This window comes from Protopterus annectens, chromosome 14.part0, assembly GCF_019279795.1.
Source record: "Protopterus annectens isolate FY-2018-M chromosome 14.part0, PAN1.0, whole genome shotgun sequence".
NCBI lineage: Eukaryota > Metazoa > Chordata > Ceratodontiformes > Protopteridae > Protopterus > Protopterus annectens.
The window spans coordinates 1,044,380,761-1,044,407,171 of NC_056748.1; the positions used below are offsets into that span (position 1 = coordinate 1,044,380,761).

The 26,411-nt window shown below is 42.2% G+C and overlaps 1 protein-coding gene across 1 annotated transcript in view; it reads left to right on the top strand.

Annotated features, from left to right (window-relative positions):
• Nucleotides 1-547: 547 nt before the first annotated feature.
• The window catches only part of LOC122789417 (cysteine and histidine-rich domain-containing protein 1-like), a 338,356-nt gene continuing 312,492 nt past the window's right edge, over nucleotides 548-26,411 (top strand). The window contains exon 1 of the mRNA XM_044056856.1: nucleotides 548-941. Within this exon, the coding sequence (XP_043912791.1) occupies nucleotides 878-941 (64 nt within the window). The 5' untranslated portion in view covers nucleotides 548-877. The remainder of the gene's footprint in view (nucleotides 942-26,411) is intronic.

The window sequence follows — 26,411 nt, forward strand, 5'->3', positions numbered from 1 at the left end:
TAAGTGACAGAAGTTTTCAGAGTTGATGCATTTCACAAAAAATTCAGTAGATGCAACTTGAGGGCTTGGTATGCATATAACAACCCAAATTGTGAATACAAATGAATGGCCACTCATACAGGCTGGCATTATGCCAGCTGTTGCAATGCTAAAGGGAGTGCTTTCAGCTTGAGCAAGAAGTAAGCTGAGTCATTTGGTACAATCCACGTATGTCTGACACTTGGCTTGCTGCATCACAGATCCAAGACATGTTTGAGTCTTACCTTGTGATGAGTTCACCATTTACTGTGTTTAATATCACATAATAGAAATGACTAGTTTATTATTTGAGTGTTCTGGAGGAAAGCAGAGGCATCCAGTCAGTAGCTAGCTGTTTGCTTAGATACACACTCACATACACACTCACACACACACACACACACACACACACACACACACACACACACACACACACACACACACACACACACACACACACACACGTGCGTGCACACACATTTGGAGTTGGAAGGAGAGCTGACAGAGGGTTTTGTTGCCTTGAGTATACTTTCCACAGCTTTATGCTTGCTGTCAGCCTCTTTACAACATGTCAGCTTTCAAGATATAATCTGACAGCTGTGTTGCTTCGATGCCCTTCTTTGGACTGGATCCTGTTTCCCTGTAGAGACCACTGTCTTTCTTCTGTATCACAGAGCTGGGAAACACTTATCTTGTTACCTTATTCTCTTGTGTTACCACATCTTATTCTTTCTGAACAGGAATCTTCCAGAAACAAAGTACAACAATATTAAGCTCAGCAAGACACCCAAGCACCAAGGAAAAACAGTTCTACACTCTGAAACAGTTAATTTTCTGGAACAAAATTCCTGAAAGCAGTATGTCTCTTTTATGTTATAACAAGGGCTGTGGGCAATGTTTCGATCCAGAACAAAACTCAGATGGTAAGTGAAATACAATGGCTGAATATTTCTAAACTCATAAAAAGGGGTTCTTTATAACTGGAGAAACAGTAAGAATAAAAATAAACGCTGAATACTGGATCAGAACTCTGAATGATATTTTCATTTCTAAATGGGGACTTGTTAATTTTTTGTTTCCTTCCAATTTGTTTTCTCTGTAAAGACATCTGTTTGTTCTCTTTTAGATGAACTCTCCATGCTGAGTTAAAACAGTCCTAGGGCATGTATTCTTGTGACAGATATGTGAAATGCATTATATTGTTCTATGGTTAATAGGTATAGATCAGCTAAGGTCATCAGGATCAATTCAGTTACCAGTTAACAAAAAAAAATTAAATTAAATACATTACATATCTCCTCTTCCTTGTATAAGTATCTAGTTTATTTTAAGTTTAGTAAAACTACTGCTTTGTCTTTTCTGTAAAGGCAGTTTATCTCAATTTTGGAAGACCTGTCAAAAATCTCTCCTGTTTTTATTGGTGCTGTATTTAACTTTGTACTGTTTTGTACCATGACTGTAAACTTATAGTAGTATAATGGTGTTTCTGTTTACTGACATGAGTCTGACTTAAGATCCTTAACTGTTATTGATTTTTTGTTTAAGTATTGCATGGTACAGCATGTAACAGCTGTATAAGCAGCTGTGCTGTCGCTAATGTTCAGGCAGCCTTATCACAAGCATGTGTCAGCCTCAAAGTCATGTGGTGCTGCCATTCCCTGTCTGCAGTAGCAAAGCTCTTTGCCTAAAATAAAACCATGCAGCACTGTTGTAGTCTGCCTACATGTGGTCAGTTAATACGATTTCTTAGAGCAAGTCCTGACTTTATGACTACTGATTGTGGTTGTGGCTGGAGTGATAATTATTTAGTTACAATGTATGGCCATTTGAGGACTAGACTATTTGCTGCTAGCTTATGTTTTCTAGGCTATAAGAAACTGTGCCTTGACAGGCCTGCAAGTGTTGACTGTATTATGATGGGTGGCTATCTGCTTTTCTAAGCCGTTCGTTAGTGGGTGATCAGATGCAGAGTAGGCATTCATTAAACTCCTGTGCACCTGAGGAAGATGAGTCAGCTGTAGTGCTAGCTCTCTTAGTGAACTAGAACTACTCAAGATGTTTTTGGGAGACCTGTACAGAGACAGCAGAAACAGTTCAGCTCTCATATCTTCCAACTATACCCTGGGGCATGTGTCATTGTAGAACCATTGCCTAAGGCATCTATTCTTTTTATTACGTTAGACCAGTCTTTATAGATATATTCTTCATTATACACCAGGATCCCGTGTGTATATTTAGGAGCCTGATATGCAGTAAATTAAATATATTGTATTATAGGTTTAGGGAATGTGCTCCCTATAGTGCAAGGTACTTCCTTTATGATATATACCAGACCTTGCATACCACAATTATTCTTTTTTTCACTGTTTTTATCTTTTAAGTTTGGATTGCTCTTTCCCATTTATTTCAAAGGAACACTGCAATCATATAAGCTACCTTTTGAATCATGTTTTACTTACATTCTGTAGCTTTTTAGAAATGTAGCTGTCCTGTGGGAGTTTCTCTGCTAGTATAATGGGGGAAAGTTTTATTCTTTCTTTTATGTTTTCGTTAATTTCATAAGAGATTTGATACAGTATACTTAGGGTTAGGGTTTATAATATGGTTCTAAAGTTTAACATGCTTTAAAGTTTTCCTTGTAGATTATTAGTTTTATGTTAGCTTTATTGCTATGTTTTTCAAGTGCCTAATTGTGCTTCTTTTAAGTTTTACTTTTTTGTTTTAATATTTTGTTATATTTTGTTCTAGGGTTTATAGCTGGATAAGCAGTGTTGCTTTTGGGTGGCTTCTGTACAAGTGCAGTGTCTGGCTTTTTTTGGAATGTATGCAACTAGAATTAAGTTACAATATTGGAATGTTTTAATATGATGCAATTTAGGTGTGTACACTGTTTTGTAGTATGTATGCATGTATCAATGTTTTTAGGTTTAGTAGTATATTGTGTTAATTTTCAACTTAACAGTTCTGATGTAGGGATGCATTACATATTTTGCCTTTTAGTATACTTATTTTGTTTGGTTTTATTTTTGGCATATCTACAACTGGCTATGATCAAATTCCTTCACTGTCAAATGTCCAAATTGCAAGATACCAAGGAACAGAATGCCATTCACTGTTTTCCAGAGGAATTCACTGACAGTGAGATTTGTAATTATGCACCAGCAGTGACTCCTTCCTTCCTTTAGTGAGATTTCTCCCTTCTGCATGTGTGTGCAACTGTGGAGTTTTTATATAAATGTTCAGAGGTGTAGCCAGCTGCACCTGAGGAAAATGAATGGTAGTAGGGTCTCCTATGACGGTGGCAGAGTGGAAGGAGTGCGTGAGGGGAGGGTCCATAATGGACAGGTGAACTGGTGGGATAAAAAAAAAAAAAAACAGAGGGAAGTCCAGGAAGAGCTTGGTGGTGCTGTAACTTAATATGGATGATATGAAGCCACAAGGCTGCATCTTGAGACTGAAAAGGTTTGTCTGCTGTAAAGACTACATACTCTTATTGTATTAAGACTAAGCACATCATCCAAAGATTTATGTATATGCTACCCAAAATTTCTTTACACTCCTCACATCATAATTAAAGCTTAAAAATGGGTACAGTTGGAGACTTTATCTTTTTGCCTCCACAGACATTTGTGTTTTGCATTTTGGTTCCTCAGTATCTTGCAGTTTGAGATTTCATAGGGGAAACTTTGTTTTCAGAAGATTTATGCTTGTGGTGCAGCTTTGTTGCTTTTAGGCAGGCAGAGTTGTTCTATTAATGTGTGTGCATGAGTGTATACTGTATATGTGTGTGTGTGTATACACACGTGTGTGTCTTTTAGCTTTAATTATATTGTGAGCACTGTATATAAAATCTGGGTGGCGTATACATAAATCCTTGGATGATGTGAGTATTCTTAATAAAAAATAATTTGTAGCCTTTACAGCAGTTATACTTAGTCTCAAGGCACTGCACTGTGGCTTAGAATCATCCACATTAAGCTAAAGTATCACCAAGCTCTTCTTGGTTCCCCCTTAGATAGCCAAGATATCAAGCTTGTAGTGACGGTTCCACCCTTACAGCAAAGTCAGTTTGCTGTAGATACAGAGGGCATTAATATTTGCTAGTTTTACCTGATGGGAAGATAAGAAGCTATATTGTATATTGAAGAATGGCTTTCAAATGATACATTTAAAGGTTATTTTGTATTATTAAAAAAAGTACATATAAACAATTAATGTTGATTTTCATATACTTAGAATTAGTACATTTTTATTGGTTTTAATTGACTTTAATTTAAAAAAATACTATTTTTGGTACGTGCTATGAACTTTTAATATCTACATACCACTGCATTAATAAATTATTTGAAGGATAGCACCTCAGAAAAACAGCGCTCACCTCATTATATTCTACAGTGTCTGTAGTGAAACATGAACCAAAGTACAAGGTATTGAGAGAGAACCCCAAAATTTGTAATTTTCCTGGCATCAAATAGAAGTGCACAATCTGCTAAGCCAATAACACTGACAGGTATGACAATGCTTATCCCAGTATTTACAAACAAACTAAAAAAAAAAAAAAAAACAGTGTGTATACAAACGTGGGATAAGGAAGTGGGCAGTGATGGAGACATGATTAGGCACAATTTTAATATTTAGAGTTCAGGTTCAAGGGGATAAGCACCTCATTTCAAATGGACTATCCTCTTGGGTGCTGAAAAATGGAAGTGCTGGATTAATCTCATTACTCTCCAGAAAAAACTGCAAAGTGTTTCCTCTCTCACAATGGGGAGATGAGGAAGGGGCTATATAGATAAGAATTATTCATCTGTATTCCATCTTAGGAAAGAATTCTGCATGATGGGCTGATGGAGTTGATAAATGTTAGTTTTAGTAACAGGCAAAAACACAACAGTCATTTTGTCAGACACATCTATCCAATGTAGTACTATAAGTTGGTAACTATGAGTGCTAACAAATGGAACCCACATGATACTATGTATTAAGAATTGGCAAGGCATTTGACATTACTTATAAGAAAGTGGTGGAAAAAGTAAGGTTTACAGTGGTGAGTTCTATACTTATAAGACAGATAAGGAAGTAGTTATCTAATGAAACACATAGGGTATCATTTGGTCCAATCTGTTGAATGAAAATCCATTTACATTTGCATTTTTTTCAGCGGCTGTTCTTGGACTGGTACTGTTTAGCTTAATTTAGGTCTGTTAAATTTGTTATATTACAACATTAAATTGTATAAAAAAGCTAAAAAATAAGGCTGACCAGTTTGTGGAAAACACTAAGATGCAAACGTGATTTTACTGCAGTGGGCATGGGTAAGGCTTCAACTGGAATAGCGTTTTTAGTTTTAAAGGTGGGAGAGGGACATTAAGTTGGTTTGGTGTGTGTTTAAGTGAGAGCTAGCAAGAAGTTATAGAAATGAGTGGCAAGACTGATAAAATCTTCCTCAAAGCACAAGGGATATACAGTGAGATGAAAAATGAAAGGTGAGATATGATATGGATACAATGCACCATCAAGGGGCAGACTGATTATTCAAAACTGAGGCACGATGAGAGGGTAGTAATGATAGACAAATAGCAATGGTTAATTTAAGCTGTCATCATGAAACATTTCTTCATGCACCTAGTGATATACCAAGAGTATTGGTGTTAAAGCTGCACAGACTATAAAAGAGTAGAAAAGGAAGAAGGGAGGATCATCTGCTTAGGTTCACCTGCATCATTCATACAGACTTGAAGTAGAGCTTTTCCATCATCATCTTTCTTTACTTGTCTGTTTTGCATGTATTACAGGTATACTGAGAAACAAAATGAAACAACAGATAAATAAGGTATTTATTTTTAATATACTACATAAATCTAAAGAAACCCCAAATAATCCCAAATGGTTCCAGCAGTAGTCTTTGGTATGTTCTGGGACAATTTATAATTGAACTACAAGATCTGATACTGGTGGATATGCACCATATTATGTAACTGTATTACTCTGCATCCTTTCTACTACATTGGCTATATGTATTTATTGCTTGGGCTTTTCTCCCTGTGACTCCACTGAAAAAGGGCTTTTCTGCTCATCTGAACTATCTTAAATGAAAATAAATAAACACATGCATGCATAAATAACCGGGCACTATACACACATCTCTCTTCCTCCAGACTTGTTTGCCATTCTTAGTTACCCACAGGGCTTTTTCTACTGGATCAGATATCAACAACAAAGGTTAGTCCCTCTTTGATGCTTTTAAGAAGACTTATTTGGTTAGGCAGTAAATGTAGTGTTCTGATGTAGTGAAAGAGAAAGAGAAAGAGAGAGAGAGAGAGAGACAGAGACAGAGACAGAGAAATATGTGTGATGCCTATTTAAATTTCAAAAAGGTACTAAGCAGGATCATTGGAATTCAGACATTTCAGTTTGTGAAATACCATGCATTACTAACATTCCGCAATCCTCAGGCTAACCTACAGGCCACTGAAGCATTGGTGGTCGAGTGACTTTATGCTGAAAATTAAATGCTGCACTGAAATGTGTTGCACTGTGTGAGCTAGCAGAGTGTTTTTAATGTTTTTCTCTTTTCTCCAACATTAGAGTTACTACATATAATTTAGGGTGGTGTGGTAGTTCAGGGGGGCTTGCCACTGGCGAAAAAAAAAATGTGTTGAGTTTTTCGATTCACCATTTTTGGTGTTTTATGTTTGATAAATATGGAGTTAAAAAACTACTTCAGTCACACATAGGTAAAACTATTTCTCTTGCCTTACGGCTTGACCTGTTACAAAATCTTTGCCAGCAACCAGGGCATAATTACCAGTGGCTACTCAACCACACCACAGGGTTAACATCTTCCTGGTAAGAGACTACAGTCTATACCAAACAGTCTGAAACAGCTTATTTCAGAATTTTTCAATGTAAGAATTTTATTCTGAAATTCCTCAAACTGACCAATCCATAAAAATAAAAAGATGGATAATATAGAAGATTATGATCAGGTCTTTGATCATAACCAGCATAATATGTGCTTGAGATATGGATGTCAAGAAATTCAACTTAACAGCAAAGCATCCATGTTGAGAACACATAATATAAGATTATGGTCAAGAAAGAAAGAAAAGTGTTTTACTGTCTTGGAAAGCACTTAATGCTAACAAACAGCATCAAACCTCACAAGAATTCTTGACAGATCCAAAAATTGTGAGTGTGTGTGTGTGGGAGGGGAGTAAAAAACAATTTTTAAATATTGCTCTAATCAAAGTTAATAGAACAACAGGTTTTGCATCACTATGCATTTTCAGAACAATTAGAAATATGAAACTCTGATGTCTGGCATCATTAACTATAATCCTCATTTATTCAGTAAAACAATTATTATTTTATTTTACATTTGTTTACCGGGAAAGTATGACTGGATAAAATATCCTTTTCCAGCAAAGGCCTGGGGAGAAAAGCTCCACATTTATAAATAACAGTACGATGCATATACAATATACAGATACAAAATGCTGATTCAATCTTAGATACAAGCACAAAATGAAAACTGCATGTTATACATATTTCACTAATACAATCATATAGTCTAGGTAGGAATAAAATGAATAGCAGTATTATGATTAAAGGTAAAAAAAATAAGCAAGTTAACTATACATATCTTAGCAGGGTATACTGTTCAAATACAAAAATAACTAGCTGTACTTTTAGCTGCCTTAAAGACGTCTATTTCCTAAGCATTGTTTGTGCAAGAGCAGGTCCAGGATTTAGACAGGTATGATTTGAGAACTTTGTAAAAGTTGGAAGTGTTAGTAGTTGTTCTGATATTTAATGGCAGGGAATTCCAAGTTTTGGCTATGCAGTTTGAGTAAAGTGAAACTCCAGCTGCATTATTAGGTTTGGATATATTTCAGAAGGATTTGTTAGTGGAATATAATACCCTATTATTGGAGTAGTGTATTAGTAAATTTTGAAATACTGGTGTTTTTTCTGGCTGATTTAGTATTCGTTGGGTGACAGTGAATTGATTATAAGCAAGTATATTTTGTAGTTTAAGCCAAGGTAGTTGTTTTAAAGCCAAACAATGATGGGATCTGAAATTTGATTCTGTAGCAAACTTTGCAATAAGTTTTGCTAGGTCACATTTCTTAATATTTGTGAGAATTTGTGAGGCCTATAGTAGTGTAAAAATAAGATGGGTTCTTGCTATAGTGGTCTTTGAAGACTTGTTTAGAACATGCCAATTTCTGTACAGCATTTCTAGTTTTTTGTGAGCTTTTTTTATTGTCTGTGATATGTGTATGTTGAATTTCATATTATGGTCAGTGACAGTCAAATAAAACATTTTGAGAGAGTTAGAAGAAAAATATGAAACAAAATCAGGGAAAGTTGAGAGGTATGGACATCTGGCAGAAATATAAAGCTCTTGAGTGAAAGTAATGGTTTTAAAAGCTGTTAGAAGCTTCATTCTGCCACACTTTATAAGTGAGGCAAGAGTGAAGTTTTAACATCTTTTAAAAGTTATTTTACCTACTGCTGTTATTCTTTGTTGACTAGCACTTACCCCTGCTAATCTTTAGAATAATCTTAACAACACTTAGGTCTGCTTAATATGCTTTTGTCATGCACCCCGAAGCACTGTTAAGATTGAATGTCATGCTATGGAAGTACTTAGCAAGTTTTTCCCTTTCCTGATCATAATTGTGGCACTCCTGTCCTAAAGACCTCTTCATGCTGGGTAGTTTTGCAATGCAACAGACAGTTTTTAATCCAACTAATCAACCAGCTAATAGTGGTACATAAAGTCCTTTACCAACCAGAAAATACACCTGCACTAAAAAATATTATCAGCCCCTATACCAGCACTGCGATCATCCACTAGACTCCTAGTTCAAACATACAAATCCAACTACTCAGCTGGGGACTATCTGTTTGCCAACTCTGTTGGAAAAACATGGAAAAGACTCCCAGCTGACTTGACCCTAGAACCCTCACTAACTCGATTCAAAAACAAACTCAAGAAATACTTTAAAACTCATTGGTTATGCCCTTGCACTAACCCTGACTAGTGACCTCTATATTACTTAGGTGCCTTACCTTCAGCTGCTTCTAACCTTTTTCTTCCACACCATTTCAGGAAGGGTTAATTGTATAACTGCTGCTCAATGTGTCTTAAACCTGAATGTAATGCTATATATATAACTTTGAAAATAATGTTATGTTTTGTAAAGTGTTTTATAATAAGTTAGTACTATATGTGCTAAATGCTGGTATTGCTTATGACTGTAATCTGCTTGAAACTAGCATTTACTAAATGTTCAATGTGTATTATTATCTTGGAGCCTTTCTCCCCGGGCCTCCACTGAAAATGGACATATATCCAGTCAGACTATCCTGGTCAACAAATGTAAAATAAAATAAAGAAATAAATTATATAGCAACCACAGAAAAAACAGCCAGTGATTCAAAACTTGAACAAAGTTTTATTAAAATAAATAAAAGGTCATCAAACAATGAATACCTCTAGCGCCTCAGTTATTACACCTTTACAGAGTATACCCTTCCCTCTGCCTTGCACTTCTTAAATACACTGCTTCATAAAACCATTATCTAATTAAACATTCAAATTTATTTAATTAATTGAGCACAGCATACATTTCCAATTGCATTCCCTGTTTAGTCCACTGGGGGATAAAGTATTATACTTTAAAATAAGAATAGATTCTTTTTTCCATAACCTTCTTTTTATACTATCTATATTCACCCCATCACAATTAATTTGTTCCAAAATTGTGGCTTGTAACCCTTATAAGTTACGACCATGGACATTTAAAAAATGAAGACCTACAGGGTTTTCTATTCTACCCCTTTTGATGTCCCCGTGTTCCTTTAGCCTGGTTTCATAGTTTCATAGTTTGATACTAGGCTATCTGCCCTGGGGCATTTATAAGCCTAGCCATAGTGATGTGGCTTTCGCCACCTCATGTAATGGTACAAAAGTGTACAGAATAGATTTAGAATACTGTGCCTCTGTCTAGTAGTGACACAGTGAAGACCCCTTTACATAATAGAATTAGTTTACTGTGCCTCTGTCTAGTAGTGACACAGAGATGACCCCTGGGGTAAACCTACGATCTCCCATCCACTCGTCAAGATTTCTCTTGAAGAGAGTCAGTGAGGGGCTCTGCCTAACATGAACTGGGATTCTGTTCCAGAGTATGGGAAGCCTCTGAGTTATGAATCTGTCCCTCCAGCATGTCCTATTCATATTTGTGCTGAGGTTCAAATCTTTAGCTCTCGTGGTTCTGATGGATTTGGATTTTTTGAGGTGGAGCATGTCCATCAATTCCTGATTGGACATGGCCTTGTACGTCAGGCACAGATCACCTCTGAGTAGGCGGTATGCTACTGAATAGAGTTGGAGTTTCTTTAGTCTGGCAGCATATGACATGTTGGTGACCCTTGATCCTCTTGGTGAGGTACTTTTGGGGTCTCTCTAGCTGTTGCAAGTGCTGGGTGAGGTACATACCAAATGGGGCATTGTACTCAATCATGGGCCTGATAAGGGAGGAGTACAGGGGCACAATGACCTCCTTTGATCTGGATGTGAATCCCTTCATGATAAGGTGGGCAAGGTAGAAAGTCTTTCTAACCACTTTGGCAACGTGGGTGTCAAATGAGAGGTCACTATCGATTTGGGTCCCCAGGTCTCTGATTACTTTGTCTGTACTCAGTGGGTTACCGCCTATGTGATAATTTGTGGGCACTTTGTTTTTCCCAAAGGGGATGACTATACATTTTTTGGCATTTAGTTTAAGGCCATGGCTCCGGCACCAGTTGTCCATTTCAGTAAGGCCTTTCTGTAGGATGTGTGTGTTAGCTGGTGTATCGACTATGGCGCCTAGTTTGCAGTCATCTGCGAACTTTGTCAGCCACAACCCTCCCATGTTTGCTTTCACATCTGAGAAATAAATGCCGAACAAGAGGGGTCCCAGGACAGAGCCCTGTGGGACACCACTTGTTACTGGCTTTGAGTCTGACATGGCTCCAGCGATTTTGACTTTATGGGTTCTATCCTTTAGCCAGTTTGCCACCCATCTTGTGACATATGGATTTACATTTAAGCTGTTGAGCTTGTCTATGATGCCAGAGTGGGGTATTGTGTCGAAAGCTTTAGCCAAGTCCAGGTAGGCTGTATGGACTGCTTTGCCCTCGTCAATGGCTCTAGTGACTGTTTCGAAAAAGTCAACCAGGTTTAAAAGGCAGGATCTGCCTTTTACAAAGCCGAACTGGGTGGGATTGAGTGTCTGTAAGTCCCCAATGTCTCTGTTTATTAGTTCCATAATGATTCTTTCCATAGCTTTGCAGACCAGGCTGGTTAAGATTATGGGGCGGTAGTTACCAGGGTCAGTAGAGGGGCCTCCTTTGTGGACTGGGACTACTGTTGCTGTACGCCAGTTTTCAGGTACATATCCTGTAGTAAGGCTAAGGTTAAATAGCATTTTTATGTGCGGGTTTAGCTCCTCTTGGAGTTCACGTAGCACGCAACCCGGGATACCGTCAGGTCCCATTGATGCTGTGTTTTTAACTTTGCTGAGGGCGGTTCTCACCTGGACATCTGAGATGACAGGGAGGTTACATTCAGCTGGGATAAGTATTTCTTCTTTTGGGGGTGAGGGAGGGGTGAAATTTGCACTGAACCTGTCTGCCAGAATGTTGGCAATATCTGTGGGTTCAGTGTATTTTTTGTCATTGTGAACTAACTCTGAACATATCTGAGGGTTTCCGCCCAGGTTTCTAACATAGCTGAAGAAGGCCTTGTGGTTATCTTTAGTGTCCATAGCGATTTTTCTCTCAAAGTTGGCCTTGGATGTTTTTATGAGAGAACGTAGCTTTCTACTAGTGCTGATCAGAGATGCCTTCACTTTATGGGATTTTGCTCTCTCGTGCAGTAGCTTCTTTCTTTTGTTATACAATTTGTTTATGGCTGGGGTCCACCAGACAGGACGCCTGCCCTTGGTGGAGAGGGTCTTGGTTTTATTTGGGATTGCATGATCCATGCATTCTTGGAGATGTCCGTACAAACATTTGTGAAGGATTCTGCATTGTGGGATGTGGTTTCTACTGTCCCAGTGGGCTTAAAGGATACCATCTCAGTTTTAAGAAGTGTAACATCGGCTTTTGAGAAGTTTTTCACTGTAGTCTTTTGTGCTGGGGGTGGAGGTGGGATATGTATATCCAGGGTGATTAGTTTGTGGTCAGATCTCACTAGTGAAGGGTATACTTCTGATGTGGAGCACTTTGTCCCCATGTTTGTGATGATCAAGTCTAGTATATTATCTCCACTTGTGGGAGAGGTGACTAGCTGTTCCATTGCACTTGAATTTATGAATTCCAGGAACCTTTGGGCTAGGGTGTTTGGGCTAGAATAATGCACCCAGTCTATGTTAGGGTAGTTGAAGTCTCCCAATATGATGGTGTTTGGTGAGACATTCATATCCTCCAATGTCTTCAGGAAGGCTGAGTGGGGTTCCTGAGATTGGGAGGGTGGTCTGTAACATGCTACCAGTTGTATAGCAGTTTTGCCTACGATTAGTTGCACCTGGATGGTCTCTGATGCTTCATGCGTTGCCACTAACCTGGAGGTGTGGGTGTCCTTGATGAATATGGACACTCCCTCTCCCTTTTTGGTTTGGCCCGAGTTTTGGGGCTGAAAAGCATGATACGAGGTATAGCCTGGTAGTGCTGGGGTGCTCTCAGGAGCCTTGAACCAGGTTTCAGTTACTGCACAGACATCGATGTCCTCCATACTGAGGAGTGCTTTGAGAGCCTGCATCTTGAGATTTAGACTTCTGGCGTTGAGCAGCATTACCCTTAATTTTTTTCCATTTTTGTTTTCTAAGGAGGTGGGTTTGTCTTTTGAGCCTTGCCTAAAAAAGGCACTATGGGGGAGGCAAGAGCCTTAGCCAATATCCGGAAGCCCAGTAGTGACAGATGCAAGCCGTCCCTTGCGAAGCAGCATGGCTTGTCCAGCATGTCATCCCAAGCAGACAGACATTGGATCCCCCTAGAATGACACCAGTATTTGAGCCAATTATTAAAGCTGGTCATCTTGTCTTTGTATTCTGGCATCATTCTTGTTGAGGGCAAGATGCTGCTCAGGGTCAGGGTCATACCAGCCTGGGCTACATAATCAGAGAGCTCCTCTATGTCTCTTTTCATGTAGTCCAGGGAGGTACGTCTCAGATCATTCACGCCGGCATGGACAATGACGGAGTCATATTTGTACTTGCTTTGGAGTGACCTGATTGCGTGTGTTATGTGGTGGATCCTAGCTCCCGATAAGCAGCTCACTGTTACCCTCTCCTTGTTCAGCCTGGTAAGCGGAACGTCAGTGTGTCTGACTATAGAGTCACCTATTACTAGTGTATCAGGCATGGTGTTTGGCCTTAAGGGCTGTGATTGTTTGACACACTGATTTATTGAAGTATGTGATGCATGTGTTATGTTTTGAGATGGTGGATTTTTGGGTGTCTGCTTTGGGAGCCTCTGTTGTTTTGGTAAGTTTTTTGTTAGAGCCTCCGAGTATGTTTTTGTGTTTTTATGTGTTTGGTTTGCAGTTGTGGTAGGTCTATGTGGGACTGGGTTTGGTGTGTGTGTGGTTACCTTCTCCTCATGTCTGGTCTTGCCAGTCCTGAGTTGAGAGAGTTCAGCCTCCAGTTTGGCTATATAGTTGCATCTCTCACATGTATTTGTGTTTGTTGGGAGGAGGAGGAGAGGGTTGTCTGTGTACATGAGACAATTGTAGCATTGTCTCAAGATTCCCAGATTAACCAGCTGAACCGGACAGGATGCCAGCAATCTACCACTCGACATGCTAGAATATTATAAGGGAGTGCTGTGCCTTTAAGGGAAGTGGGTACTCACATGGAAGGTAGGTGGATGTAGTGCTTACTTTAGTTAGCGAGTGCTTACTTAGAAGAGAGGTTTTGAGAACAAGTGCTAGGCTTATAATAAAGCGATTAGACAAGATTATTATAAGAGTAGAGCTTTCTTAAGGGAAAATTTGAAGAGCACACTTGGCGGAGCCAGAAAAAGTTTAACTTTGTTTAACCGGCGCTGTGCTATGCGCACAACCGCGCAAAGCCGTGCAAATGCGGATTTTAAACAGGGAACTTCAAAAGAGCTAGAAATGGTCCAAAACAACCAATTACTACAAGCTCTTGTGCTGAGGTCACTCCTTCAGGGACAGATAGGCTGCTCAAGGCTCCCCACTCCCACTGGTGAGCAAAGAAACTTCCTTCTATCCAAGTAAGGCAATGGACACCACAGGAACTACACCACAGCCCAGAATACAGCAAAGCCTGTATACTGGTCTAAACTAGTCGAGGAGAGGTGGGAAAACAAGGATATTTTTTGTTTTTTTTGTTTTTGAGATAGAAAGCACACAGAAATGCAGGAAACAGTAATAAATCAGTTACATAGGCTAGCACACTTTAGTGGGCAGCCTCAACAGTTAAATTAACAAACAAACAAACAACTTTCGACCAATTTTCGACTAAATGAAACTTTAAGTGCAGATAATATATAATGCAACAAACAGTTAAAAAACAATTTAAGCTTGTTCAAGGTAAGCAAGAGAAGGTATTTCAGGTAATAAAACAGCAAAAAATACTTAAATCAGGAAAGTAGTCGCTTTTCTCAGTTCTCTGCTGCTAGGACCACTCTGCAGGACCACGAGGAGCTGTTGCTGAGTAGTATAGCCAGAAAAAAATTCTCAGAGGCGGATTTTAAGCAGGGAACTTCAAAAGAGATAAAAATGGTCCAAAACAACCAATTACTACAAGCTCTTGTGCTGAGGTCACTCCTTCAGGGACAGATAGGCTGCTCAAGGCTACCCACTCCCACTGGTGATTAAAGAAACTTCTTTCTATCCAAGTAAGGCAATGGACACCACAGGAACTACACCACAGCCCAGAATACAGCAAAGCCTGTATACTGGTCTAAACTAGTCGAGGAGAGGCGGGAAAACAAGGACATTTTTTGTTTTTTTTGTTTTTGAGATAGAAAGCACACATAAATGCAGGAAACAGTAATAAATCAGTTACACAGGCTAGCACACTTTAGTGGGCAGCCTCAACAGTTAAATTAACAAACAAACAACTTTCGACCAATTTTCGACTAAATGAAACTTTAAGTGCAGATAATATATAATGCAACAAACAGTTAAAAAAACAGTTTAAGCTTGTTCAAGGTAAGCAAGAGAAGGTATTTCAGGTAAAAAACAGCAAAAAATACTTAAATCAGGAAAGTAGTCACTTTTCTCAGTTCTCTGCTGCTAGGACCACTCTGCAGGACCACGAGGAGCTGTTGCTGAGTAGTATAGCCAGAAAAAAACGCTCAGAGGCGGATTTTAAACAGGGAACTTCAAAATAGCTAGAAATGGTCCAAAACAACCAATTACTACAAGCTCTTATGCTGAGGTCACTCCTTCAGGGACAGATAGGCTGCTCAAGGCTCCCCACTCCCACTGGTGAGCAAAGAAACTTCTTTCTATCCAAGTAAGGCAATAGACACCACAGGAACTACACCATAGCCCAGAATACAGCAAAGCCTGTATACTGGTCTAAACTAGTCGAGGAGAGGCGGGAAAACAAGGATATTTTTTGTTTTTTTTGTTTTTGAGATAGAAAGCACACAGAAATGCAGGAAATAGTAATAAATCAGTTACACAGGCTAGCACACTTTAGTGGGCAGCCTCGACAGTTAAATTAACAAACAAACAAACAACTTTCGACCAATTTTCGACTAAATGAAACTCTAAGTGCAGATAAATAGAAGTTATGTCCTTACCATAACGTTCCATGTGGAGTGTTCATCTCGCCTTTGTTCTTACACCTGGGTTCGGAGCCGATCCTCGGCTCCGTGTCGGCAACAGCAAAGCTCTGCATCGAGAAGAAGCTCGAGACCAACCTATCTCCCACAATTCCCCTCTGCCTTTACCTCAGATCTAGTTTGCAAACAAACCAGAACCCAACGGGAGTGAACATACAACACACATGATAAAGCATAGCTGAACAACAGCCGTAACAATTGAGAGAAACAGAAGCGGGAGAACCAAACCAGACACCTAAACTGGACGTTCTTCCTGAGGGTGGGAGGGTGGGAATGTAAGAACAAAGGCGAGATGAACACTCCACATGGAACGTTATGGTAAGGACATAACTTCTATATGTGAGAGTGTTCAATCTCGCCGTTTGTTCTTACACCTGGGTAGCGTCCCTAGCTCCGTGATCCTGAGAACTCACGGAAGAACGTTCCTGAGCACAGTGGAACCAAAGGTTGCCCTGTCCCTGGAAACCCTATCCACTTTGTAATGAGTAATGAATGTATGTGGTTTAGACCAAGTGGCAGCCGCACAAATAGTGTCTAATGGTAGGCGGGCCGCATGAGCCAGGGATGTAGATATTGATCTAGTAGAATGTCCTTTGGGCTTGATAGGTAAACTCTGCTCAGAAGCAGTATAAACAAAAACAATACAATCGGATAGCCATTTGGAAAGGGTTCATTTCGTAACTGCCATGCCCTTTCTGCTGTCCGCAAAGGCTATAAAGAGCTGATCTGTTTTTCTGTGATCCTTTGTTCTATCCAAGTAAAATCTGAGTTGTCTATGAACATCCAACTTGTGTAACATATATTCCAACTTATTGGACTGGTTCTTGAAAAATATGGGGAGCTCAATGGACTGATTAATGTTATTGACGGAGCAAACTTTGGGAAGAAAGGAGGGATTAGTGCGAAGAGATACCCTATCAGGGTGAAAGATCAAATATGGGTGTTTAACGGAAAGAGCTTGAAGTTCCGATACCCGCCTGGCTGATGTGATAGCTACCAGAAAGAGGGTTTTCCATGACAAAATCTTCAAAGAACAGGAAGAGGCTGGTTCAAAGGGTGGTAGCATTAGCTGTGACAATAGAAGGTTCAAATTCCATGGTGGTGTAGGAATTCTGACTGGTGGCCTGATATGGAAAGACCCTTTTAGAAAGGCCTTACAAAGTCTATGAGCCATAATAAGCGCCCCATTTTCTCCCACATGAAAGTTTGAAATGGCAGCCAACTGAACTCTCAAAGTGGAAGGAGAAGCTCCTTGGTGAAATAGTATGGATAGAAACTCCAAGACTCTGTTCAGTGGGGCTATTACAGGATCCAAATGTTGTGTAGTTGCCCAGTGTACAAAACGCTTCCACTTACTAGAGTAGATTTTTGTAGTGGAAGCCTTATGAGAAGCCACTAGAATATTTTGAACCGCAGGGGAAAGAAGATCAGACCTGGCTAAGAAGGGAAGCGGAGCAGCCAAGCTGCTAGTCTGAGGGAGAGAAGCGACGGGTGGGGAGCCCCTGACGAGTGGGTCAGTAGGTCCAGCTCCGGGTCCAGGATCCAGGGTTCCCGAATTTGGTGTGCTCGAAGAAAGGGAAACCAAATTTGACAAGGCCAGAATGGGGCAATGAGGATTATTGTCCTCTCCAGGTTGTTGGCTTTCTGTAGAAATTTTGCAATCAGAGGAATAGGAGGGAAGGCGTACAGGAGGCCCGGGGGCCAATCGTGAATCAGAGCATCCCTGGGGACTTCCCCTGGAGGGGGTAATAGGGCAAAGTAGCTTCTGCATTTGGCGTTCATTGGAGACGCAAACAGATCGCAGCAAGGCTGGCCCCACTTGCGAAATATCTTGTCTGCAATTGTTCGTTTGAGGGACCACTTGTGAGGTAACAAGATGGCTCTGCTCAACCTGTCCGCTATGACGTTGGATAACCCCGGGATATGCGTTGCTATCAGAAAGTGACCCGTGGACTCTGCCCATTGCCAAATTCTCATGGCCTCTCTGCATAGTTGATAAGACTTGGTTCCCCCTTGTCTGTTTATGTACCAGACTACGGACATGTTGTCCGACTGAACTGCAATGGTCCCTAGAGGTAGAAGGGGAGAAAAGTGTTGCAACACTAGAAACACTGCCCTCAGCTCTAGAACATTGATGTGCAGATTGTACTCCAATTTGGTCCATTCGCCTTGGACTGTCTGTCCCTGAAAGATGCCCCCCCACCCTATCAGGGAAGCGTCCGTGGTCACCGTAGCTGTCGGCGTGGGTAGTACAAATGGTTGGCCGCTGGAGAGATTGCAAGTCTGAAGCCACCAAGACAGGTGTGACTTGCAGATGTTTGTGATGTGAATTTCGTGTGTCAGGGGTAATTGTTGGAATGACCATTGTGCAAATAGCAGCCACTGAAGAACTCTCATGTGCAGCCTTCCCAAGGGTATTGCAATGAGGGAAGCTGCCATGAGACCCAAAACTTTCAGAACCAGTTTTGCTGGGGATTTTTTTGCCAACAGGAGAAGAGATATATGATTTTGTAGAGAGGCTATTCTTTCTGGAGGAAGCCTTAGAATCAAGCAACGCGTATCCAATTCTGCTCCTATGAATGAGATATGCTGTGATGGCTGTAATACAGATTTTTCGAAATTTACGGAAATTCCGAGATGAACACAGAGTTCTAGTGTGCAATCCCTGGCCTGAATCAGTCGACGCTCGGTGGTGGCAGTAAGGAGCCAGTCGTCCAGATACGGAAACACATGGAATCCTAGGCGTCTCAAGTGAGACGCTACCACTGCCATACATATGGTGAAAACCCTGGGGGCTGAGATCAGACCAAAGGGCAGGGCTCGAAACTGAAAGTGACTGGCTCCCAGCCGGAAGCGCAAGTGATCCCTGGATGCCCTGGCCATTTTGATGTGGTAGTACGCGTCCTTTAGATCTATTGAGCACATCCAGTCGTCCTTCTGTAAGAATGGAAGGATCGATTGAAGCGTGACCATCCGGAACTTTTCTTTCTTGACGATGGTATTAAGTTTGCTTAGGTCCAGAATCGGCCTCCAGTCCCCTGTCTTTTTTGGAACTAAAAAGAACCTTGAGTAAGTTCCGAATCCTCTTTGGTCTGCTGGGACTGGTTGGATGACTCTTTTTTCTAGCAGCTTTGAAATTTCTATAGCTGCAGGGTCTCGCAGATGGGGCGGTACATCTGGGAGTCTTTTCTGCAGAAATGGGTGTAATAGGAACGGAATTTTGTAACCTCTGGTAACAATGCTTTTTACCCAATTGCCTGATGTTATACTTTGCCAGGCCTGAGGGTATAAAGCTAAGCGACCCCCGACTGCCTCCAGAGCAGGACAGTCGGGCCTCCTCTCAGGAGTGCTGGAAAGGTTTCGCAGGGAGTGTATCCCTGTCACCTTGGTTTTGCGGACCCCCTCTGCCGCCAGGGCGACGTCTTCCACCTCTGCCCCCTCCTCTGCCTCTAGAGGGGGCATCACCCTGTGTGCCTGGGAAAGAGCCTTGGGGTTTTCTAAACCACATTTTACCACCACGTTGCCCTTTGGGGTACGGTCTGGATGGGGTGGAAAACGGACTCCGACAGCAAACAGAGTCTTTCCCTCTTGCTCACACCGGGTAAGGGTCTCCTTTACATTAGGGCCAAAGAGAGTGGCACTGTCAAATGGGGCGTTAGTAAAGGAAGACTTGAAGGCTTCCGCAAAGGAACATAAGTGCATCCAGGATTGTCTACGAAGAGCAATCACTGAAGCCGCAGCCCTACTCGATCCTTCGGCTGCATATGAAATGAGCCTCATGGATGAGTTCACAATAGAAGTAAGGGTATTGAGTTGTGCTGTAACTTTCTCTGAGACAGCAGCATCTGTAGTACCCAGGAGGGTATCTCCTAACTCTTTGATTAGATCCCTCTGTAACCATGTTAAATGGGTCAAATAGTTCAGCGATCGCATGGAAAAAGCCGCTGAACTAAAAATGCACTTCCCATACCTGTCCATAGTCCTAGAATCTCTGTTAGGCAGATGGACAGATGAGGAAGATTCAGACATCTCCTTTTTAGTGGCCGCTGCCACCACCATAGCGTCCACTGGAACTCCTTTTGTGAGATAAGCCTTATCTTGAGGGGCAGTAATATATTTATTAGGCTTTCTAGGGACTGGCTCCACTGTGTCAGGTGTCTCCCACGCCCTTCGAGCAATCAATTCCATCAACTCATCGAAGGGCGGAGTGACCCAGGAGGAAGAAGGGCGAGCACCGAATGCCTTCAGCAAGACTGACTCATCCTCAGAAGGGGGTAGGGCTTGCCAATCACCTCTCTGTTTTAGGATCTCCAGGATGTCAGAAAAGCAGACATCCTCTGAGGGTGATTTCGGGGACCCTTCTGACTCATCTAAGTCAGTGTCCGATGTCAAGGATTCTTGTGGAGAATCCAAGTGTCTCCTCTTACACAACCTTTTCCTAGGAACTTCCTCGGGGGGGGGACATCCGATGAAGCGTCCGAGGAAGAGGGGGCTCCCTCTGGGAGCGGCTGAGACACTGGTGCTCGACGCTTTGACGTAGCCGTGGGTGCAGAGGAGGATAACGGACCCTTATGGGAAGGAGAAGCTGTTTCTGCAGAAGTGGTTGTCTGAGTCGACAACACCTTCCTCATGAGGTCAAAGGCCCCCAGGCCCCGAGTCGAGGAATCCCTCGGTTCCGAAGAAAGCGGAGGGATCCCCGAGACAGGGACCGAGGGTATCGACCCCGAGGACGGAGCTGAGTCGATCCGAGCCAAGGCACCGAGAGGGAGAGTCGGAACCGAAACATCGGTCCGACTCTCGGTCCCCGAACCAAGGATGGATCGTCGGCTCCAAGACTCCGGTAAAAGGACCGTCGGAGTTGAGGTGAATGGTGCCGACTGAGAAAAAGACGGTTCCGGCACCGAGGGCTCCACGATCATCAGATCAGCCTCTCCCGGCTCCGAGGACTGAATAGGTCTCGGAGGAGGAACAGATGGAGATAAGGGAAGGCCTTCGAGTCTCGACACCAACTGGGAAGAGACTGAGATGAGTTTGGACAAGGCCGTATTCTCCATTAATTTCTGCACCACGCGGTCTACATCGGTGTCGGAGAGGGGCCTAGAAGAATGCGTCGAAGGAATCGAAGACGGAGCCGACCTCAAGAGCACAGGAGGTGGGAGCTCCGTCACCGGTTCCAAGACTCGAGGCTCGGTAACAGACAAAAGTTCGATACTCGGCCCCGAGGTCTGTGGAACCGGTGAGCGAACTTTAAATGAAGAGCTCGGAGCCGATGACATGGGCTCTGACGTCTTCGATTCCTTCGAGGATTTAGATGTCTGGTCCGATGCATCCGAAGCCTCTTGGAAAGCAGGCTTCAAAAGGCCTCTATCCATGAGTTTCCTATGCCTATCTGTCATGACCCTTCCACTGAAAGAATGACAAATGGAGCAGTCTTCTTGCAGATGGAGAGGGCCAAGACAGTAGACGCAGGAACTATGGTTGTCTGTGACAGACATTTTTTGTCCACATTGGCACCGTTTGAAGCCTGACCTAGCTTTTTCAGACATAATAACAGTAAGTCAAAATCAGTAAAACTATATAGCACACAGACTTGGACAGGCAGTACCAACAATAAAGTCAAAGCCAGTAAATTAGTCAAATCCGGTAATATGTCAAATCCAGTAGAAGTTTTATAACTTATAAAAGTTCTATAAGTCCTATAAGTTTAGAGGGTGGGGTATGCCCCGAGGGAACTAACTTATTATATATATATATATATATATATATATATATATATATATATATATAAGATATATACGTACTAGAAGAAAGCCCTCGACTCACTACACACACACACACAAAACTTAAAGGTAAACTAGAAGAAAAAATTATCTAAAAATGTTAGATAAAAGTAATCTTAGCTGTCAGGTGGTCCGAGCTCATCAAAAATGATGCGGACGTTGCAGCGGCAAACTAGATCTGGGGTAAAGGCAGAGGGGAATTGTGGGAGATAGGTTGGTCTCGAGCTTCTTCTCGATGCAGAGCTTTGCCAAGCGGCCGACACGGAGCCGAGGATCGGCTCCGAACCCAGGTGTAAGAACAAACGGCGAGATTGAACACTCTCACATTATATAATGCAACAAACAGTTAAAAAAACTTTAAGCTTGTTCAAGGTAAGCAAGAGAAGGTATTTCAGGTAAAAGCTTCTTTTACTTTCCCCTGTGTACAATTTGTTGGGTCTATATTAGAACATCAAATGTTTAATAGTTCGAATCACTAAAGGTTGGCCTTTAATGATCGAACTATTAAAACATCGAATGTTCCGAAAAAATAATTCAAAAAAGAAAAAGATACCTGTTGAGGCTACACACTCAAGTGCGCTAGCCTGTGTTACATATTTATTGCATTTTCCTGCTGTTTGTTGCAAAAAAGAAAAAAAAAATTATCCTTGTTTCCCATCTTTCCTGACCTAGAGTAGTCCAAATACAGGCTTTGCTGTATTCTGGACCTTTGGAAAGTTCCTGTGTTGCCCATTTCCTTTCTTGGATAAAGGGAGGCTTCTTTGTTCACCAGTGGCAGTGGGGAGCTTAGAGCAGCCTATCTATCCCTGGAGGAGTGTTCCCAGCACAAGAATCTGGTAGTCTATTGGCCGTTTTGGGCCAATTTCTAGCTCTTTCAAGTCCCCCCTGTATAAAACCTGCTTTGGCGCGTTTTTTGTGCTTGTTACTACTCAGCCAAGCTCCTCGTGGTCCTGCAGAGTGGTGCTAGCAGCAGAGAGGCTAAAAGAGCGACTGCTAACCTGATAAAAGTGTTTTTTTTCCTGCTACTACCTGGGCAACTGTCTGATCTAGCTAAACTGCAAGTATTTCTGCTTCTTGAACTGTTTTAAACTGTTTAAAGTTGTTTTTGCACCTGCACTTTTAAAGTTTGTCCTGTTTGTTGCATTTACCTGTTGAGGCTACACACTCAAGTGCGCTAGTCTGTGTTACATATTTATTGCATTTTCCTGCTGTTTGTTGCAAAAAAGCTTAGAGCTTGGGGAGCTTAGAGCAGCCTATCTATCCCTGGAGGAGTGTTCCCAGCACAAGAATCTGGTAGTCTATTGGCCGTTTTGGGCCAATTTCTAGCTCTTTCAAGCCCCCCTGTATAAAACCCGCTTTGGCACGGCTTGTGCGATTTTGCGCATAGCGCAGCATCGGGCAGCTCCGCTTAATTGGGTTTAAACCACTCTCGGCTCCACAAAGTCTGCTCTTCACTTTTTCTCTTAGAACTGATCTAGTTCTCATAATAAACACCCTATTCCTACTCTAAAGCCTGGCACTTGCTCACTAAAGCAATGATATAAGTCAGCACTAAAAAATTAAAAGCACTACACCCTCACAAACTCCCCTTGAGTACCTTGTTCCCCATTGGCCCTTTTTTTCAATTATAAAGGAATTCCCAATACTATTCTAGCATGTCCAAAGGTCAGTTGTCAATCTCCTCTCTGGTCCAGCTGGTGAATCTGGGAATCTTGAGGCAATGTTACAACTGCCTCATGTACACAGACAACCCTCTCCTCCTCCCAACAAATTCCAACACATGTGAGAGATGCAACCATATAGCCAAACTGGAGGCTAAGCTCTCTCAACTCAGTACTGGCATAACCAGTCAGGAGGAGAAGGAAACCACACTCATTACAATTCCAGTCTCACATAGACCTACCACGACAGCAAACCAAACACATAAACACACCTCCAAAGCAGACACCCAAGCAACCGCTACCCCAAAACAAAACACGTGCAACACATAGCTCACAAAGCCAGTGTGCCGAACAGTCACAGCCTTTAAGGCTAAACAACACACCTGATACACTTGTAATAGGTGACTCTATCGTCAGGCACACTGACGTCCCGCTCACCAAGCTGAAGAAGGAGAAGGTCACGGTGAGCTGCCTGTCAGGCGCTAGGATCCGCCACATAACACAAGCACTCAGGTCACTCCAAGGCAAGTACAAATATGACTCAGTCATTGTCCATGCTGGTGTGAATGACCTGAGACGTACCTCCCTGGACTACATGAAAAGAGACATAGAGGAGCTCTCTGAGCATGTAGCCCAGGCCAGTATATCCCTGACCTTGAGTAGCATCTTACCCTCACCAAGAATGATGCCACAATATGAAGACAAGATGATCAATTTCAACAATTGGCTTAAGTATTGGTGTCATTCAAAGGGGATCCAATGCCTGTCAGCCTGGGATGACATGCTCGACAAGCCACGATGCTTCGCTAGGGACGGCTTGCACCTGTCACCCCTGGGCTTTCGGATATTGGCAAAGGCTATTGCCACCCCCATAGTGCCTTTTTTAGGCAAGGCTCAAAAGACAAACCCATCTCCATAGGTTTCACAAGGTATAAGAAACTAAGAGTAATGCTACTCAATGCCAGAAGTCTAAACCTCAAGGTGCACGCACTCGAAACTCTCCTTAGCATGGAGAACATCGATATCTGTGCAGTAACAGAAAGCTGGTTCAAGGCTCCCGAGAGCACCCCAGCACTACCAGGTTATACCTCATACCATCCTTTTTGCCCCCAAAACTTGGACCGAACCACAAAAGGAGGGGGAGTATCAATATTCGTCAAAGATACCCACACCTCCAGGTTGGTGGCACAGCACGAAGCATCATAGACTATCCATGTGCAACTAACAGTGGGTAAAACTGCCTTCCAGTTTATAGCCTGCTACAGACCACCCTCCCAAACCCAGGAACCCCACTCGGCCTTCCTGAGAACACTGGAAAACATGAAGGTCTCTCCAAACACCATTATATTGGGCGACTTCAACTACCCAAACATAGACTGGGAGCATTACTCTAGCTCCAACATCCTAGCCCAAAGGTTCCTAGGATTTATAAACTCAAATGCTATGGAACAACTTGTTACCACTCCCACAAGAGGGGAAAACATACTGGACCTGATCATCACCAACATGGGGGCTCTATGCTCCAGACCAGAAGTGTATCCCTCACTGGTAAGATCAGACCATAAACTAATCTCACTGGATATTCACATCCGACCCCACCCCCTGCCCAGAAAACCACAGTGAAAAACTTCTCTAAAGCAAATTTCACACTCCTCAAAACTGAGGTGGAATCCTTCAAAGCTCCCAGGCCTGTGGAAAATATGGCCCAGACCGCAGAATCCTTTATAAACGCATTCTATGAACACTTTCAGGAATGCATGGATCATGCAATCCCAAATAAAACCAAGATCCAATCCTCCAAAGGCAGGCGTCCTGTCTGGTGGACCCCAGCCATAAACAAACTATACAATAGAAGGAGGAAGCTACTACATGATAGAGCAAAATCCCAAAAAGGGAAGGCATCTCTGATCAGTATTAGCAAAAAACTAAGGGCACTCATAAAATCGTCTAAGGCCAGCTTCGAGAGAAAAATTGCACAGGACACTAAGGATAATCACACGGCTTTCTTTAGTTATGTTAGGAACCTGGGTGGGAATTCCCAGATATGCTCAGAATTAGTCCAAAATGACAAAAAATACACCAAGCCCACAGACATTGCCAACATCCTAGCTGACAGGTTCAGCGCAAAACCCCCCCCCCACCAAAAGGGCAAATATCTATCCCAGCAGAGTGCTGCCCCCCTGACATCTCAGATGCTCAGGTAAGAGCCACTCTCTCCAAAGCAAAAAACACAGCATCAATGGGACCAGACGGTGTCTCGGGCTGTGTCCTACATGAACTCCAAGAAGAGCTAAACCCAAACATAAAACTACTGTTCAATCTAAGCCTTACTACAGGATATGTACCCAAAGAGTAGAGTACAGCAACAGTGGTCCCTCTCCATAAAGGTGGTGCCTCAACGGATCCTGGAAACTATCGCCCCATAAGCCTGACTAGATTGGTCTGCAAAGCTATGGAAAGGATCATCATGGACCTCATAAATAAAGATATTGGGGACCTACAGACACTGGATCCTACCCAGTTCGGCTTTGTTAAGGGCAGATCCTGCCTCTTAAACCTGGTCGATTTCTTTGAAACAGTCACCAAGGCCATTGGAGGGAAGGTGGTCCACACAGCCTACCTGGACCTCGCAAAAGCCTTTGATACAATACCCCACTCGGGCATTATAGATAAGCTCACCAGCTTAAATATAAATCCCTATGTCACTAGATGGGTTGCAAACTGGCTCAAGGACAGAACCCACATGGTTAGAATTGCTGGAGCCATGTCAGACTCCAAACCAGTTACAAGTGACGTCCCACAAGGCTCAGTCCTGGGACCTCTCTTGTTCGGTATATATTTCTCGGAGGTACATGCCAACACGGAAGGACTGTGGCTGACTAAGTTCGCAGATGACTGCAAACTAGGCACCATAATCGACTCTCCAGCCGACACAAGCATCCTACAAAAGGGCCTCATAGAAACAGACAACTGGTGCCAGAGCCATGGCCTCAAGCTAAATGCCAAAAAGTGTATAGACATCCCCTTTGGCAAAAACAAAGTGCCCACAAATTACCACATAGGTGATAATCCA